At 48.3% G+C, this 17,337-nt stretch overlaps 5 protein-coding genes across 5 annotated transcripts; 4 read left to right on the top strand and 1 right to left on the bottom strand.

Annotated features, from left to right (window-relative positions):
• Window positions 1-1,494: 1,494 nt before the first annotated feature.
• T069G_00175 (uncharacterized protein) lies at window positions 1,495-2,521 on the top strand (the record flags this gene model as incomplete). Its single annotated transcript, XM_056167385.1, has 2 exons — window positions 1,495-1,505; window positions 1,564-2,521. 2 exons carry the CDS (start codon window positions 1,495-1,497, stop codon window positions 2,519-2,521), a joined length of 969 nt encoding a protein of 322 aa, XP_056032701.1.
• Window positions 2,522-4,199: 1,678 nt separating this feature from the next.
• T069G_00176 (uncharacterized protein) lies at window positions 4,200-4,505 on the top strand (the record flags this gene model as incomplete). The annotated part of the gene is made up of 1 exon (XM_056167386.1): window positions 4,200-4,505. The coding sequence occupies one exon, from the start codon at window positions 4,200-4,202 to the stop codon at window positions 4,503-4,505; it is 306 nt and encodes a 101-aa protein (XP_056032702.1).
• A 1,792-nt stretch (window positions 4,506-6,297) lies between these two features.
• Window positions 6,298-8,023, top strand: T069G_00177 (SMI1 / KNR4 family (SUKH-1) domain-containing protein; the record flags this gene model as incomplete). The annotated part of the gene is made up of 3 exons (XM_056167387.1): window positions 6,298-6,308; window positions 6,384-6,436; window positions 6,519-8,023. The coding sequence occupies 3 exons, from the start codon at window positions 6,298-6,300 to the stop codon at window positions 8,021-8,023; spliced, it is 1,569 nt and encodes a 522-aa protein (XP_056032703.1).
• A 2,802-nt stretch (window positions 8,024-10,825) lies between these two features.
• T069G_00178 (uncharacterized protein) lies at window positions 10,826-12,635 on the top strand (the record flags this gene model as incomplete). Its single annotated transcript, XM_056167388.1, has 6 exons — window positions 10,826-11,075; window positions 11,131-11,473; window positions 11,539-11,731; window positions 11,783-11,900; window positions 11,968-12,279; window positions 12,334-12,635. 6 exons carry the CDS (start codon window positions 10,826-10,828, stop codon window positions 12,633-12,635), a joined length of 1,518 nt encoding a protein of 505 aa, XP_056032704.1.
• A 351-nt stretch (window positions 12,636-12,986) lies between these two features.
• Window positions 12,987-16,906, bottom strand: T069G_00179 (uncharacterized protein; the record flags this gene model as incomplete). Its single annotated transcript, XM_056167389.1, has 5 exons — window positions 12,987-14,041; window positions 14,093-14,689; window positions 14,742-16,273; window positions 16,327-16,693; window positions 16,750-16,906. The coding sequence occupies 5 exons, from the start codon at window positions 16,904-16,906 to the stop codon at window positions 12,987-12,989; spliced, it is 3,708 nt and encodes a 1,235-aa protein (XP_056032705.1).
• Between the last annotated feature and the right edge of the window lie 431 nt (window positions 16,907-17,337).

Consider the following 17,337-nt stretch of genomic DNA (forward strand, 5'->3'; position numbering starts at 1 on the left):
AAACTTGATCGCCTCAAGGAGACTGAAGCAGAGTAGATTATTAGATTAGGAGCCCGTAAACTCAAGCAAAACAAGTCACTATCCGGGGGTTGGAACAGATTCGGAATGATCTAAGTGAGAAAATCCGGCTGTATCTGCTTGCTGCCGGCCGTCGGGAAGCGGTTACGCAGGCAGTAACGTCCCAAATATCCGGAATGACACAGTTCTCGAATAGAGAGCACGAGAAACAAGCCAGCTTTGAACGCCTCGCGGCAGAAGAGAAGGTCCTGTAACAATCCAAGCCGCGCGCCTCTAGATCTTCCCGATCGCGGCTATTATGTTCTTACCCCTGCTATTTATGTTCGTATTTTCCCGACGTGGCATGCCGAGCATCCGGACAGCATCTGACTCTAGAAGTATCATCCACTGTCCCGGAAAGTCACTATCCGCAGATTCCAGGTCCCCAGCCCTGTGCCCCACGTCGATGATGCCGAGTCAGAGCCGATAGAATAGAGCAGAAAGGCGCTTTATGGTTTTCGCCCCCATTTTCTCACAGTGGTAGTCCCAGTGCAATCTAGTTTCTATATGGACTCCCAGGAAACAGCAGGATGGTGATGCCTTGGTTGTGGCGTGTGGTAGGCGGAGGGCATGTGTATTATTTTGAGTGGTTTCTCTAATGAAGTGTATTAGTTCAAGAGAGGGTGGTAGGCATCCGCAAATTGCACAATTATCAATATCCCTACTCCATAAAAAGACGGGAGATTCTATCCACTCCATCTTCTCATCGGCAACTATAATCGGGAAAACGCCAGAGCGGCAAAAGCCCGGCGGCGCCCCCATCAAACCAAGCTGGACTTCATAGTCTCAACACCATCATTGTCTCACACATACTGGTCTGATTGCTCATCAACTTGATCCATCAGTAACGTGGCGTATTACCGCTTAGAGTAACATCCTAGTTTATCTGCCAGCATAAACCTAGATACGGTTTATCCCTTAGGAATCTCTGTCTTATTCACCCTACGCCAGGATATATAAGTCAGGCCGTCATATAGTGCCTCTCTTGATTGCAGTAAAAGGCAAGCATCGGTCATTGTAGCTTAACATTGCTACTGGTATCTTATTGCGTGTAAATAAGCAGCACTGAGATACATACATACATTATCCTCGCAGTAGTGATGTACACGCTGCTATGAGGAGGGCAACTTGAGAAAATTCAATAGCCATCCAAAAGATTTACTATCTCGTATCATTTGGAATCAAATCTGACTTGCATACTATTGCTTTTCTTCTGGAACCAAATCTGACATGCATACTATTGCTAACACATTATAATGGAACCTATCATGATTACACGTACTATTGCTTAGAATGGTTGCAAGAGTCTGCTTCCAGTCATGCAATTGTGTCACTAGGTATATAAACTCATCTGTTTCACCTTACACAGTGATCTTTTCAAACTACTTCAGCACTGAATTGGTATCATCTTGACCTCTTGCTACAGCTTTGCCCGAAATGAAAGCCTTGTAAGATACCTTTAGTTGTCTTTTGCGAATTAACTCAAAAAATAACAAAAAAAAACAGGTCGTTGATAGTAACCCTTAGCGCTTTGGGCGTTTGTGCGCACCCGAGCCCCCCTCAGCCAGCCGAGCATAGCTTGGAGTTTCGAAACGCAGAGTTCAACGAGACGCTTGCTCTGCAGGAAGACGTTGAGAAAAATCCCCCGGAGAAGAGATTTTTCGGCGCAATCATCAACGTGGTCTTCACGATTGCCGAGCCGTTCTTTCCTGTCGAGGTTGGGTTGCTGAAATTCGTTGGCAATAGCGTCAACCTAGGAGTCCAGTGTATTGGATTTGCAACTGGCGCAACCTCGGGGACCGATTGCATAGTCGCCGCGGCCGATCTTGCTCTTAACGGATACATGGTGTCCGCAGCAGTTAATCAAGCAAACGGCATAGACAAGAGATTCGAGAATAGCACGTTCGTAGCCGCGCCGTACATGGTCTTCCACAATGGCGTTCCCGGAACCGCCGACTTTCAGGATCTTATTAGAAACCGCCTGAACGATACTCACTGGGTACATATAGCCTCCAGCTCAAAATACAGCAATCTAGATCAACAGCTTCACATTAAACACGCAGATAAGTCGGTCTTAGGGCCATCAAGCAGATCAAAGCCCGTGTTCCATGTCCGAGTCAACACCACCATGACTTCAAGTTTGAAACGGAACGAAGGTTCTGTTAACGGTCTTGTATTCGACTACTTGTGGGACGAAGGCAATGAGAGTCTGGCGAGACAGTTCATGGACAGTGGAGCCGAGGATGTAGGCGCTGACTTGGGGTTTGCCATTTCCGGTTGGATGGAGGATAACAGCTCAGAGGCAAATTGTGCTTCACTGGCGGCTGGATCAGTTGACGATAACGGGGACTCTGACCCTCCCGTGATTAACAGAGCTTTGGCGGCCTATGGCTGGAACAATCAGGCTTTTCAATTTAACGGCCGAGCTGGTGGCTGGATTGATCAGTGTGGAGGGCCCTTTTAGACTTCGACCTATTGAAGGTTATATGTACTCTACCTCCCGTTCTCAACACTCTTTCTGCCTTTATTACATATTTGGGTCTAGTCTTGTTACAGGAAGCCGCGATGGCGCTGATCGTTACATCAGTTTCAAATATTAAGACCTACCAGTTTCCATTCCTTTGACCAGATCTACTTAAGTACCTTAGCGAAGATATACTCGGAAATGTGCGCAATAAGGAGTTCACGGAACGATACGGAGGGGGGTCTTCTAAATTGATTGAGGTTAGTCAGTCTAATCAAGTTCATCTCATACAATCGCATATTGGCATTAGAGTGTCTGTTTAGATTAGAATTATAGTATTAAAATTCACTTCGGTTGTAATTGTACTCAGGGACAGGAAACTACGGAGATATGCGGGAGCTTCGAGCTTTGATCTGTGTACAGGAGGTTGAACCTGGATCGCTGGTTTATAGGATTAGGGGTTAAAATATCGGAGTGAAAAAGCAGAGATAGTTGCGATTCCGCATATTGAACCGCATCATCCTGTGTGAGGGCGACAAGCAACAAGCAACCATCGTATGTGGAGAATTGATGATGGCTCTAGGGTATAAGAGCCGTTTGGTGTACCTTGCGGAACACACAAAATACGGAGTGCATGTACATGGTACCTGCTGCCGAATTCCGTACATATCGCACTGGATGATCCCGATAGATCTCATTCCGAGAGATCCCTGTGCATGGGCATCGTAGAATACGAGTTTTCGAAAAGCTTGTGTGTGGTTGCGATGACTAAGTGTCTCAGTGGTTGGCCAAGCACGATGCTTAAATGAACGTGGTGTGTAAGGCAGAGTACGAGATGTTAATAACCGGGTTAGCACCCTATTCTTTTGCCTATTTCCGTCAAGTCAACTGTTGTCCCGTAACTGTATCAATCAATCAGGACACAATTCTCCCAATACGAAGTAGAGGCGGCTGTGTGGCTTTCCGAGGTTCCCAAAAGAAAACAACCGGACAATGTTGCTAAATTTATCACTCAATATCGGCTAAGAAGCGAATGGTCATTGGATGGTGGCAAGTCGCAACTGCAAATGAGTCGACTTTGGTCTTACTCTTCTTCTTTTTTCTTTTTGCCCCCGAATCTTTTTTTTTTACTTTTCCAAGTCCCATCCAAGTGGGACTTGCTGGGATCCTTGACAAGCTGATAAAGGGTGCGTGGATGCTTGTGCCTGTCCTGTGCCTGGGAAAATGGGTCCGAGACTCTGCGAGCACAGATTCAGGGGATTTTGGTGTCATCCTGGCCCCTCTTGGTCACTGGACGGCGCATTCTAGCGCATGTGGATTTGCATTTCAACGCCCTTGTTTAAAGGCCGAGGAGGACGGCTAGCTTGATTCACAATAGCCAGAATGCCAATTGGAGGGTCAATCCTCCAAAGCTGGAGAGTCGATGGCCCGCAACGTTGCTGCTCAACACCACGAACGATAAGAGAAAAGCTGAATGAAATGTCATCGCTTTGGGTCTAAAAAGGCGCTGCCGGCGATATGATACGCTGCATAACGCCACCAGAGATTCGCCCAGTAGCGCCGCGTGGCGTCCCAAACGGCCATGCTAATGCAGCAGCTTCATCCTTCCGTGGCATGTGGCATCAGTAAGTCGAGGATTTGGATCTGGATCGAATCAAGGTTAGCATAGAAGCACAAGATGCATCGACGCCTCCTGTTTGAGCTGCTGCTCCTTTACGCCAAGTACTGGTACTCTGACGCTGTGCAGCAGCAGCGCACGGCCTTGCCGCAAGGCCTTTCCCCCTTCTTCGCGAGGCTCGCAGTAATTGCAGGACTCGCAGCCCAGCACAAAAAGACGACTGACTGGCCCCTCCACTGCAATTTCAAGAGCCTGATTATGCGCTTCCGGAGACCGATGGAGCTTCCCGAACTGGCCTCTTTCAAAGACCTAAAGACCAAGAGCCAAGTCGATGACTTGCCTCCTGCATTAGTGCGGTACTCGTAGGAGCCACCCAAGTCTTTGCCCGGCGTGTGTAACCAATTATCTCGGCCGGTGGGGATGGTGCCCCTGTCGAATATCAAGCTGCTTGGATGGCAACCCCTGGCTCATCCCCTTTCTTGGGTGGATTGTTGCTTGGATGAGTGGCCCCCCCCCGCGCGACTCGGCTCTTTTTGGAGGCAAGTTCGCAGCAGAAATCGGCCAGTAGCCAGTAGGAGCGCCAGCAGTGCGGCGAGGCGCCCAAAGCAGCTGGAGAAGCGCCATCGATGAATCTGACTGCAGAGCGCAGAGCGTGTACGAGTAGTGCGGTGTGGTGCAGGCTGTATGTATGTACTGTAGGTAAATCGGCGCAGGAGATGTCGAGGTGCATATGCTCGCACGTGTCCGAGTGCTGGTATCGCTGCAGCCTCTCTATCTCTGCTGCTGCTGCAAGATATCGCGTCATGGGTTGATTTGTTGGGTTTGGGTTAGAGAGACTTGACAGGAATGAACTCAGTTCCGGTGTGAGGAGGAGAATGTCGCCGGGAAAATAGCCCGTTGAGGAGCCAGGCACAAGACCGCCCAGATGATAGAAGACACAAGTAGAGGTAGCGGTACCCGAGCAAGTACGGCCCTGCACGCGCTCAAGCACCAGACCCGTCAAGGACTATCGGTAACGGTACTAGCACCAGTACCAGTACCACCAGAGGATCCCCTGATGCCCCTGTAGAAACGGCCGGTACAGGGCTGCACAGGCTCCAGCGCCCTGTAGAAGCCCGCCGAACAGCCCCTCCCCCGTCGCCGGCACGCAGCACCTCTCGCCGCTAGACGTGTTCCCCAGCGCTGTCAATGCCAGGCCCCAACTGCACAAGTACCGGTACAAGGCCCAAGCAAGGCGGGACGGACCTCGTCGCGAGCACTGCGAGTACATGTAGCTGCTCGCATCCGCCTTCACCTTGATCCCCTTTCTCTCCCCCTTTGGAACTTGTTGGACCGCCCACGTCTTTCTTTTTCGCTCCCTTCCAGTTTGTTCTGTGCTTCTGTTGTCTTCTCTCCTTCCCTTCCAACTGATTCACCGCAAGACAAGCAGACAAGACGCCAGTGGCCTCTTCCTCTCAGTACCTGATCTTCCAGCATCTCCAGCATTCATCGTTTTTCCTCCCTGCAAATCCCCCCAATCGCGCCAACGCAACCGCAATAACAGGCTGAACTGGTGCATTTGCATGCGTTGATCTGCGCCGCACCCACCGAAGATCTTGCAAAATCCAAGTCGCCTGACCAGCATCTGCATTCGCTGTCGTCACAGCAAAGTCATTCAAATCTCAATCTCATTGTGTGGCCTCCTCAAGAAGCTACAGCTAAACAGACGCACACACAAACGCCTCCCGGCCGCCACTTTCGAGACCGCGTTTCTTTTTTTGGAGTCTCGGCTCCAATCCGTTCAATCACATTCTGTTTTGGCGCCTCGGCCGTTGACGTTTGGAGAAGGATACCCCATTCACAGCAGCTTTATTGTTTTTTATTTATTTTTTCGACCAACTGTCTTCATTATCCCCGCCAGGTGCAACGTGCACTTTGTCAGTGGCTGAATCTTATTCTTGTATGCGCACAGGCCTGGTTGCTGCTTGTTCTCTCAACTCTCTTTTCGCACCGCTGCTGCGCATTTCTGCCGCGGCCTGGACAAGCGATTTAGTCGAACGCTGGTGCTGAAACCTACGCGCCATCAAACTCTCCCCTATTCTCCCCCCTTTCAACGCTTTCTCGAATTCCTTGCGCCATCGCAGCTTCAGTCGGGTGATTGCCCGCGACAGAATCAACAATGGCCAATGCGTGAGTCGACTCCCTTCGTTTCCAGGGCGATGCGGCAATTGTCATGATCTGCAAGCTAATGGACATAACACACAGAATTGGATCCGTCTTTCGCGATTTCTGGCATACTATGACCAGCAATGACCGACGTATGTCTTAGGCCCTTTATCTTCCACCACATTCAGAATTAAGCAGTCGACCATGTATACTAACTGCGCCGGCTTCTTCTAGACTCCTCCTTTGATTCACCGCAACGAACGGGTCGCCATGTCCCTCTTCAGAATGGCCGCAACATCATGACTGGTATCGCAACCGCTTCCGACTCTCGAGCCGACATCCATAGCCCGTACTTTGACGATTCTCGGGCGCCCTCTGTGCAAGGCTCGCCTACCAACGGCACCCGAGGATACTCGCCCGGCCTCCGATCGCAAAACGTAAATAAGGATGGTTTCGAAGTTCAGTCGCCTGGTGACGTAGCCATGCAGTCATTTGAGAATGGCCTGCCCCCGCCGCCCCCTGTTGCACACTCTTGGAGGCGCATAGACGCGTGGGCTGAGGAGAACTACCCAGAGCTGTTTGACCAGCTGTGTGAGGGTGCCACAAACAACGACCTCAATGATTTGGAGCACCAATTGGATTGCTCGCTGCCTCAAGATGTCCGCGAGTCTCTCATGATTCACGATGGTCAGGAGCGAGGTGGAATGCCCTCGGGTATCATTTTCGGCTCCATGTTGATGGACTGTGAGGAAATTCCCCAGGAGTGGGAGACGTGGCGCCAGGTGAACCAGCAGTTCATGCTGGATGCCGCTGCCAACAAGCCGCCGACCCCATCGGGTAGCGAGGCGTCCTCGTCCAAGCAGCGACCTGGCTCGTCTTCGTCATCAAACGGCCCCGGCGAATGGAGACAGAATCTCTTGGCCAAGCAGACCTGCATTCCTCCCAACACCGTCCAGAAAGCATACGCACACTCCGGCTGGATTCCTCTTGTCCGTGACTGGGGTGGCAACAACTTGGCTGTTGATCTTGCCCCCGGACCGGCTGGTCGTTATGGCCAGATTATCCTCTTTGGTCGTGACTACGATACCAAATACGTAGTTGCTCGTTCTTGGGCGGCATTCCTTGCCGTGGTGGCTGACGACCTCAACAGCGGCAAGTGGTTCGTGGACGAAGAGACTAACGAGCTCAAGCTACGAGAATTCAAAGACGCACGCGTTGAGCCTTCTTACTTCAATATTCTCCGATGGAGAATGGACCAGAAGCACGGTCGCCGCGCCGCCGCAGCCCGACGGCAGTCACAGGGACCCACCTCCCAGACAGCTTCCAAGAGCAACTCGCCTCTGGGCTCTAGATCAGCCTCTCCCTATGCCAACCCCCAAGACTCGGCTGGTGACACCCGTGGTCGGTCTTTGCAGCGACTTCGCGACTCCGCTCCTCTTACTAGCCCCATGAGGAACGGTCTCGGCAAACCTCAGGCTCCTCTTCTCAGCCGCGTAACGGAGGAGGCAACAATTGAGCTTACCGATGCTGTTATCGAGCCTAGCACTTTGGTTGACGTGGAGGACGATGATGACTCACCGCGAAACAGCGAGGAGGGCAAGCGTCCAACAGTCACAACCCTTGAGCGGACATCATCAGACTTGGCCAAGGACAAGGGCAAGGAAGTCGAGGTTCCCAAGGCAACCAGCAAAACCCCCGAGGTTGTCATTGATGACACCATGAAGGAAATTGAGATTTAAACGAATTTCGCATAACGAGTCGAGGCGGCAGAAATGAAGGAGCTACCGAGTTGATATCGAACACTCCATGATGGCACGACTTGAAGTTCCCGTAGACCGGTCAATGACAGAAGCGGTCTCCGTTCACGCGTCAGTATCTACGTTTTAACAAAACACACTTTGGGCGTTGGTGGCGTTATGGCGGCCGCTGGAGGCGTGTCATAAGCATTTTGCTTTTTTCCTTTGCTTTTCTTTTTCTATTCGTTTCTTCTTCTACTACTTCAGTTTTTTTATTCTTTCCATCAAACTTTATTCTCTTTGGAAGATGTACAGCGCTTGAGAAAGCATTAGAGCGGCAGAAGAAATCGGCACACGACTTTATACTAGGCTATTGCCTTTTTTTCTTTACAGAAAATGCTTTAGCGAAAGACCCTATTTGGCCGAGGTTTTTTACATCTGGTTGCTGCTGGGGCATGATGAGCGAAGCTGGGCTATGAATGCAGAAAGGGTTGTAATTGCTGTGTATCATTATGAAGGCTTTATTCTGCATTGGACTGTACTGGTAATTAGAAGGATAAAATGGATTTTGCCATGATTAGTCGAGGATGAATGGAAAAAACGATTAATTTCAGATTACTTAATTGCCTGCTTGCTTGACTGCTTGTTCTAGTAGTTTGTGTTGACGTGGATTTGTGGCGTGAACTTGGTTGCCATGGCCAAGACATAAACAAGCGGGAAAGGCGCTGTTGATGGCAATTGGCCAATGAGAAGAGGGCGGCTCGGGAAGCGCAGGACGGACGCTGGCGCTAAATGGGTTTGGCGCATTCTTTTGTTTTCAATTCGTTTTCGGACATGGGATTTTGATGGCGTCTGGGGACGATTGTTTGGCACAGTTGCTGCATTTTGTGGTTTTTTTTTTTTTTCTTTTTGGAGGTGTCGTGGAGGGTGATGTCATATCATCCGTCATCTTATAGCAGGTGAGTTTGGCCATCAAGGTGCGCTTAAGTAAGCGGAATTTACGAGTACTTTGTCGAGTTCGTATTGATGGAGTATTTGCCATAAACCTCTCCCCCTTGCCTTATCTAGCATTTTTCACTGCAACTGCTTCCAATCACCATCAGAAATATCTCGTATTTCACAGTTACATCTTTTCAATATACTAGTACATGTTGTTGTCATTGTTTTTTCTTGTTCTTTCTCGTTTCTGTTTATCAATCATCTAGGGGAATCACGTATTCAGTCGACGGAAGAGATCTCTCTACATAAGAACCATACGGCGTCCCATATTGTCGTCTCCCTAATCTGTCCTCGACTTTATACCAGCTCAGAGCACGAAACCAATAGTTATGAAGCGATTTGACCTCATATTGGTCGATGGTACCGGCTAGCAGGCGGTTGTGTAGCATTGTCACGACGCAGTGGCACCGATTGATAGCCAGAGTGCGCAGTCCGACGTGAAATAGCTGGCAGGTCGAGGATACAGTATAGTAGCCGGCTGCGCAGAACGTCACGAAAGCTCCGTTGTCTAGGTATGGGTTATAATGCAAGCTGCGTATCAGGTACGATGCAGACATCAAGATTGACCTGTTATCACGGTTTGCGGAAACACATTAGCCGTGCTTTTGGACCAGATTCCTGACTCAGGGAGAGTGACAGGCACTTATCATCGACAATCTTGATATAGAAAGAGAAACGAACCACATGGTAAGAGAGCCTGCAATGTCAATCATGTGCCTGCCATTCTCATAAAGCAGGTCCAAGATATTCTTCAATGCGACCAAGCCCGAGATGGCCATATCAGATTCCACCTTGTGCCGCCATCCGTTACTAGACATGTTTCCGTCGCTGAAACGTACAAGGCTATCAATTTGCTGAGGATATACTGTGGATTCTACTCCTTCTGTCAATTCACAGCCCCCTATACTTTAGGGAGAATAGCCCCAACTCACCTTGGCCATACTCTGGGACCACACCTTTTGAGTCCTTATTGCAATCTCTGTGCTCGACGTATTTTCCTAGATGATATCCGACGGAGCGTATCTTTGAATCGAATTCTGCCCAGGTGGCTGCCTCGTCTATCCTGTGATAGTGGTTGGGAGCAGATATAAATGCGGTCGAGCTTCCTCTGTCCGGCTGAGGCGAATTCAGGTAAAGGATATGTCCATTGCCTTCAAAAGTTGATCTTTGACTTATCGCTTCCGCATCGTTGTAGTAGTCAGACATCGTAGTCGGCAGTTCATTTTACTAACATGGAGCCGCTATCTAGGACACGATTGATGTCGGTATACGGAAGTCTGTCAGTACATTTTCCATAAACATGCAGAGTCGAGATGAATACAGCCGCCGGATGGCCACAATATTGGCTAAAAGATGTCGACATGATCGGTATTTACCTGGTCGGCGCTTTGGTTACAACCCCGCAGCAGGATTGCCAATAGCTCAGTCGGAGAAGAACGTGCCGCTCCAGTCGTCCTGGGCTACGTGTTCGTCCATGCATCACGTCCAATCCGCGGGCGCAAAACTTACCTCGGGAATATACTTAGGCATCAACCAATTAATATGGCGAAATAGTGACGTTATCTGGAGATTAGATGGAACGATGTATACTTTGATATACATATCGCCGAATTACGAGGCTGCAGCATGTGACGGAAAAGGCGAAGTGACTCCCTCAAAAGTCGTCGGTCCCTGTGATGCGGGATCATTTCTTTTTCTTTGGCGAACTGTGATTTTGCCTTGAAAAGATCCTATCCAGCCTTTAGTTCAATAGAAAACGAACAGAAGCATCTTTCGAGTGTGCAAATTACCTATCGCGATCGTCTAATGTCCGGCCCAGAGGAATCTACAAGCTCGTTCTTTGTGGGCGGAAAGCCTCCGAACTATGAGGATGTCGAAACCATAACTGTTGACCCAAACCCAAAGCTGCTGCTCCGATTAGAAGTCTGGTATTTCTCCAGTGACGGTAGATCGCAAAAGAAGAACAAAAGATTTGCCGAGGCATTTAAGGAGGCCAGTCTGGAGAACTGGGATGTGAAGGAAGTCGCCGTGATTGAACCAGATGGCGCTTCTAATCGTGATGATTTTGTACCCATCCAGGCAAGAAACCTTCTATTTACTTATTGGTATAGGCGTGGTTGCACTCGAGTCTCGTAGTATTGTAGCTGATATTGTGATTGTCTCTTTCAAGGTTGAATTCAAGCATAATGAGTATACCGACAACGATCCCAACGGCAGAGCTCAGAACCATACCCGAGAGCTCTGCAGGCGTATCATTCCATCTGTCGTCTTTCGGTTCTTTCTCAATATTCACAGCAAGCCCCATACTATGAGTCTGGTTGCTCGTAACGTGTCGCCTGAGCACCAGCAGAGATATTGTCAGCTTTTCATTATCAATAAGCTGAACATTCGTGTGGACCAACTTTTGACACCCACTGGAGTAGACGATGCATGTATCGATGAAATTGTTGCTCGGTATGACTACATCGCTTATCATCGGTGAATTTATCATCACCGGATACCCTTGCTGACATGTGAAGATTATCTACTCTACCCAATGCCCTTTCAACGCTATCGCAGATTGTGGAGATATTTTCTATATACCAGCTCCTCCACGGGCAAACCGTACCCCAATTTTCATTCATGCACAAGCAAGATGCTGATCAAGTCTTCAATGTGCGAACATCCGTTCTTGGGGATATTGAATCCCTTGTCAGGATCGCAGAAGAGGTAGTACGCATCACCCTTTTCTTTTCATTAAGCAGGCTATCTGACAGGATACAGCTGAGACCATTGTACGAGGCCAACGTGGATCAGGCAGCGGCGGAGAAGTTGGCGACGGAGTTCCAAGTCGACTTTGCAGATGTAATGGGCAATCTAGGGGAAGTAAAAAGCAACTTATGTCCGTACTATTCTCACCCAATCTGTCCATTGTTGCCATTCAAAGATCTAATCTCAATTTGATTCAGGTTTTACTCCTCAGCAATTGTATGAAACTGGCCTGAATCTCCGCACAGCAAATACCATGCTCTCAAGAGCAAGAGACTTTCTAGGGCCGCATCTAGAGCGTCAAGTCGAGCGATATGAGAACGATATGCGATTACCTAAAAATATTCGATTTGGAAGTGTAATAGCTGGTGCAAGTACTGGAGGAGCCATTCTTCTTGGTGGTTTGGCTTCAAATCCTTTGACTTTGACGATCGCTGTGTTTTTGTACGCGGCTGTAGCAGCGCAGAGCAATATTGGGGCGATTTCGAAGAAGAGTGAAGCAATCAAAACATGTGAGTCATTCAGGAAAGCCCTCTCACGGCTTTATCTAACATTGTGCAATACAGTTTTACGAGATTTAAAAGACATGGCGGATGTGTTTGACGAGGCCCGGAGGTCTGTGGCCGTGGCAGTTTGTCAGGACGTTTTTAACATAGGGCTCGATGATTTGGGACAGCACGAGCGAGCGGCAATTCTGAACAGCTTTGGTATTGATGTTAGTGCATTGAGGCACGAAGAGTATCGCCAGAGTCTTGTTGAGAGCAGTATTGAGAAGCTGATGACTTATTATAAAGAGATGGGAACAGATTTTGAGCACATGGTTAGGGTGTGTGGGCATGAACTAAATGATGCAAAGGTGCCACTGTAAGTTGTGGCTATTGGTAGTAAACTATAGCATAGGCCAAGTAATCTGTCTATGCGAAGAGAGTGAGTCAGAACATATCAAGATCTCAAATCATACTGAAGGATATAGCAGGCTATATAAAGACTCTACAATACGAAGCCGCTTAACGAACTTAGATGTTGTGTTGCGTCTCAAGATTGAGTCTCAAATTCCCAGGAAACTGCCAGATATTTTATGTTATCTTCGTTGTGAAATTGTTTGATCTTAAAGAAAAAAGGTTATGTATCCTTTAGATACGGCTTTATATAAGTCATCAAATAGGGTATCACTCCATCCAAGCTATAAAAAAAACATCGCCCTTATTGCTAACATTTCTCACAACCAAGTGCCATTTCTCACCGGCTCAAACGTCCCCTGGTTCCTCCTCCTCAAATCCCCCGTCACTGCCCTCCGCACCACAGACTTCTTCTCTTTCAACGACGCGGGATCAATCAGAGCTACATAAGGATCCACGTCAATCCCCAGGTGCACCTTCTGATCTACCCCGATGTATCGGCCGAAACTATACGTCTTTTTATCCTTTGATTTGTCGTCTGGTCCTCTTGAAGACGACCCTTGATCTTCTAGGATGTGACTTGCAGAGACAAAGGCAAGGACTGAGCCAATAGTGGTGGGTACGCGGGGGAGGTTGAATATGATGCCGCGAGAGTAGAAAATGACGACTGCGAGGATGTTGAGGGAGAGAACCGTCACGGTGATTATAAAGGCGTTTCGGTCCATGAATATCCGTGTTTCTTCTGTTAATCTCTGGCCTGTTATTAAGGCCTCCTTGTCGCCAGGCACAAATACTTGTTGGTTAAGGCTTAGTAAGATTGCAAATAATTGCCGGTAGATTTTCTCGATTGCGGGAATCAAGTCATTAGGATCAGGAACTGGTTTGCTGGGATCCAGAAAATCTCGGGTGTCGAGAGTTACAGTCAGGAGATAGTTAATCCAGTCTCTTGATAGTGTGTCGTTATGCCATACCTTGGCAAAATGGCTGACGAGGGTATTCATATTGCTGATCATCCTGTTTGTTTGCACATCCCCGTCATCGCCGTCCAGATGCGTGGAAAGATCACTCGTTCTTTCGTATTCTAGCACATTGCCCTCCGCGTCATGCCGTACATCAAACATAGCAGTCTGAAAGAATATCTGACAAATAGCAAAACTTGCTTCAATGGTCGCATTCATATTTTCTGCTTGAGGTGTTCTACCCCATCCAAACGTCATAGGTCGGGTGCAACTTTCGGAAAGGGACGCCTCCGCGGCATCGCTATATTCAATAGCAGATTGGCCAGTAGGTCTGGTCGTCGTACTCGTTCTGAACTTCATTTCGGCAACCTCTAGCAAGGTAGTGGTATCGGTTGAACAAGTCGAAGCCAAACTTGCTGGATATGAGAGTGCGAGCGTATGTTGCGGCACGGCGGTACAGTTCATACCGACGCCAAAACCTCGAGTGGGAATTCTATAAGTGCTGCTGCTGTTACTTTGGCCCCCGCTATCGACAGTATAAGGCTGAAAGAAGTAGTCCGGCGTTGTCCAAGATGGAAGTTGTGTTCCAGATGTGTAGTTCGACATGGCAACGTATGCCTCATCTTGGTAAACACGCATAGTTATCGTTCTCGCACTGAGGTAACCTGGCAAATCGAATACAGTTTGGTTATCGAACTGCGGAGCAATATTCGGGGTGAAAGTTGATGTATAGATTGCAGTTGTCTGATCCTCGTTGAAAAGAGCACCGAGTCCAACAGCGAGGACATTTGACAGCAGCGCAATGATGCACAGCATAGCTAGCATAAGATGCCGCGATCTGAGCGCCCTCCAAATGACTAGTTGTGGAGGAAGTGCCGTGTAGGTGGTGTCAATGGACTTTGATGGTTCACTTCGGCCCCTCGATAAGACTTTAAACGGCTGGAGGAGACACATAAACCTGTTTATCAACACCCAAAAAGGTTCGGAGAAGGTGGCAAAGGCAGTGGGAATGTAGTTTTCGAGAATCTGTAGGACCTCGAAATTATTTGATGGTCGTATAAGGCCTATGCTCAGTGTTAAATCGTAGCTCAGTTGATGTTTTCAGGTTATACTGACCTTTACTCTTGTCGTTTTGAACCTTGAGGTATACAATGGTGACAAGAGCACCAACCTGTACCAGGCCAAACAATAGTCCAATTTCTCTCTTAAGAGGTATCGGTCGAATTGGGTCATAGTAGCCGGTTGGTTTATCGAATTTCCTCTCATTCTCGTCGCCTTCTGGACCATCCACCTTCTCTAAGTATATGTTACCATCATCGCTATATTCGTCTCGTGTAAGTCGGAATTTATCGTCTTTGAATAATTCTTTCAGCGACTTCTCGTCAGCGTGATCCGCAGGGCGAAATAGCTTGTTCGTTTCTTGCCCGTGGCGAAAAATTGCGGCTAGCCTGGAGATAGAGGACGGGTTTGTAGTTAAATAGCTCGTAGACGTATGGCAGAACCATAGCAAGCAGGCTGTAGAAATCGCCACAAAGAGGAGAAGGCCTTCGACAATGGCAGAAAATAGTCGACTGACAAGAATACCGCTCTGTTGAAACTCGGAAACTGCTGTGCTGTTGACTACAGTCGTATCATTAACCAACATCTGGTTTACCGCAATCGAAAACAGGTACTTGTGGGCGCGGTTGAATGCTTCATGTAGCAGGACAGGGTCGCCATATGGAGTTGCTGGCTCGTTATGAGGAGCAAGAGCATAGCCAACCATGTTGGAAAACGGAAGGGTTATATTGGTCTTGTCCAACTGAGGACCTTGTTCAATGACATACTCATATGGAAAATCTCGGGTGATATCCAACACCTGTTCCATTGGCATGCCGTTTGCGATCAAAAACTCAAAGGAAGTCGAATTGAATTCTTTTTCAGTTAAAAGTTCTGGGGGGGAGATAGGTTGAATTGACGTATTCAGCGGCTGGAAACCATTTGTGTCAATAGTAATCATCACCTGTTGCTTATAGTAAGATGGCTGGCAGAACAGCGCGGTTATATTGACCTCGGGTACTTGTTTGGCACTGCCGCCCTTAGTTGACACCCATGCGGCGAGGAATTGATGTGTCGAATTTGCAGTAGCAGGGCAATTCTTGGAATCAGCCAACTGGTAGTCTGAGTATGGGCTTGTGTAATATCCAATATAGTACATCTTGAGATTTACAAAGACGTCGAGATTGATGAAAGTATTGCAGCCCTGGCCGTTCCCGAAGTGCATCACCATGGTAGAAAAATTCTGTTTTGGTTGCTCGGCTGGCCAACATTCGAGTTCGGTCCATAACTTTGTTGTCGTGGCCGTCCAATTCGTTTGTAGTTGAGACTCTCCGGGATCATTATCTATATAGAACGGAAGTGTGCCATAATCGGCGGTCGTAAACGGAGGCCAAGATTGGCCGAGCCATGCGACGGAATATCCTGTATTGAGAATCTGGTTGGTGAGATAGTCGGACTGGTTTGCCAACGGAACGATAGATGATCTCGTTCCAATTACTGCCGATTCGGTGATATTGACCAAGCCTGTTCCCATGATGGAACTTTGCAAAGGGGTGATGAGCCAAAATATGACAACCGTCACTGTTCCCGCAAAAAATACAGGCCAATGCCTTTTGACTGTTAGATATTTAGGCTCTTTATGTGTGTGTATAGTGGAATTTACCTCCTCCTAGCAGCTTTGATAGGGACAGTGGCAATAAAGTCGTAGGGGTAATCGAGAAACATAGAGTTTTCGGCCGTTGCTCCTTCAGGCTTGGATAGCTCGAACCATGGCTGCATCCGCTTGACATCGAGATCCACCCAGCTCCATACCAGACTGTATAATACTGCAATAATATTAGGAGCGTATAGATAGCTTATCATAGCATATTGTGGGATTTCGTCTTGTGTTCGTGAGAGCGCGAGGCCACCTCGAGAACGGCTGAGCTGTGCCAATACCTCAATGGCAACACCAATTAGAAGCGTTAAAATCGTAAGGAGCGTCAAGATCGGGGCTGTCATAGACAGGGGCTTCCACCCTTTCTGTGATCCTGGACCATTTTAGTTGCTGTGTTGCCCTCATGAGTGTAGCCAGGTCCGTATTTACCATCTCGTCGTCGGAATGTCTCTCTTACACGCGGATACCACGTTGTTTTAGTCTCCACCCGACGTGCTGTATCATCTCTGAATGACTGCGATTGCCATTGTCCGGGTATTGCGTGATCGTCCGGTGAGAGAGGCTCGAGTTCGGTTCGCGACGCCATAACGAAAGACAAATGCGCCCAAAGATCCAATCCTAGTTCGAGCAAGCAAACAAACAAAACATGACACGATAAGTCTGCCGCCAGCGACAGAAACAAAAAGATAAGGAAATGAGAGAGGGAAATGAGGGAAGAGGGAAACGTACAAGATTGCACTGAGGGATGGCACTGCCTCTATAATATATGAAGTCGCCTTGCCTCACAAGAGGCGAAGTCTAATCTAACGGCCAACATCGAATAAACGTCCAGCTCTAACAAATACACACGTATTTTTTCTCATCAGGCTGTTATCGTCGTACATCACAAAGCTGTTGGTGCCATCACTGATCCTTGCTGCAGATATTCCATGTGTGAAACCCGGCATCTCCACTTCAACGAACGGTTAAGCGCCCGAGATGCCGCCCCCAGCCAATAGACGCGAATCTTCACAGAGA

Source organism: Trichoderma breve, chromosome 1 (genome assembly GCF_028502605.1).
Source record: "Trichoderma breve strain T069 chromosome 1, whole genome shotgun sequence".
Taxonomy (NCBI): domain Eukaryota; kingdom Fungi; phylum Ascomycota; class Sordariomycetes; order Hypocreales; family Hypocreaceae; genus Trichoderma; species Trichoderma breve.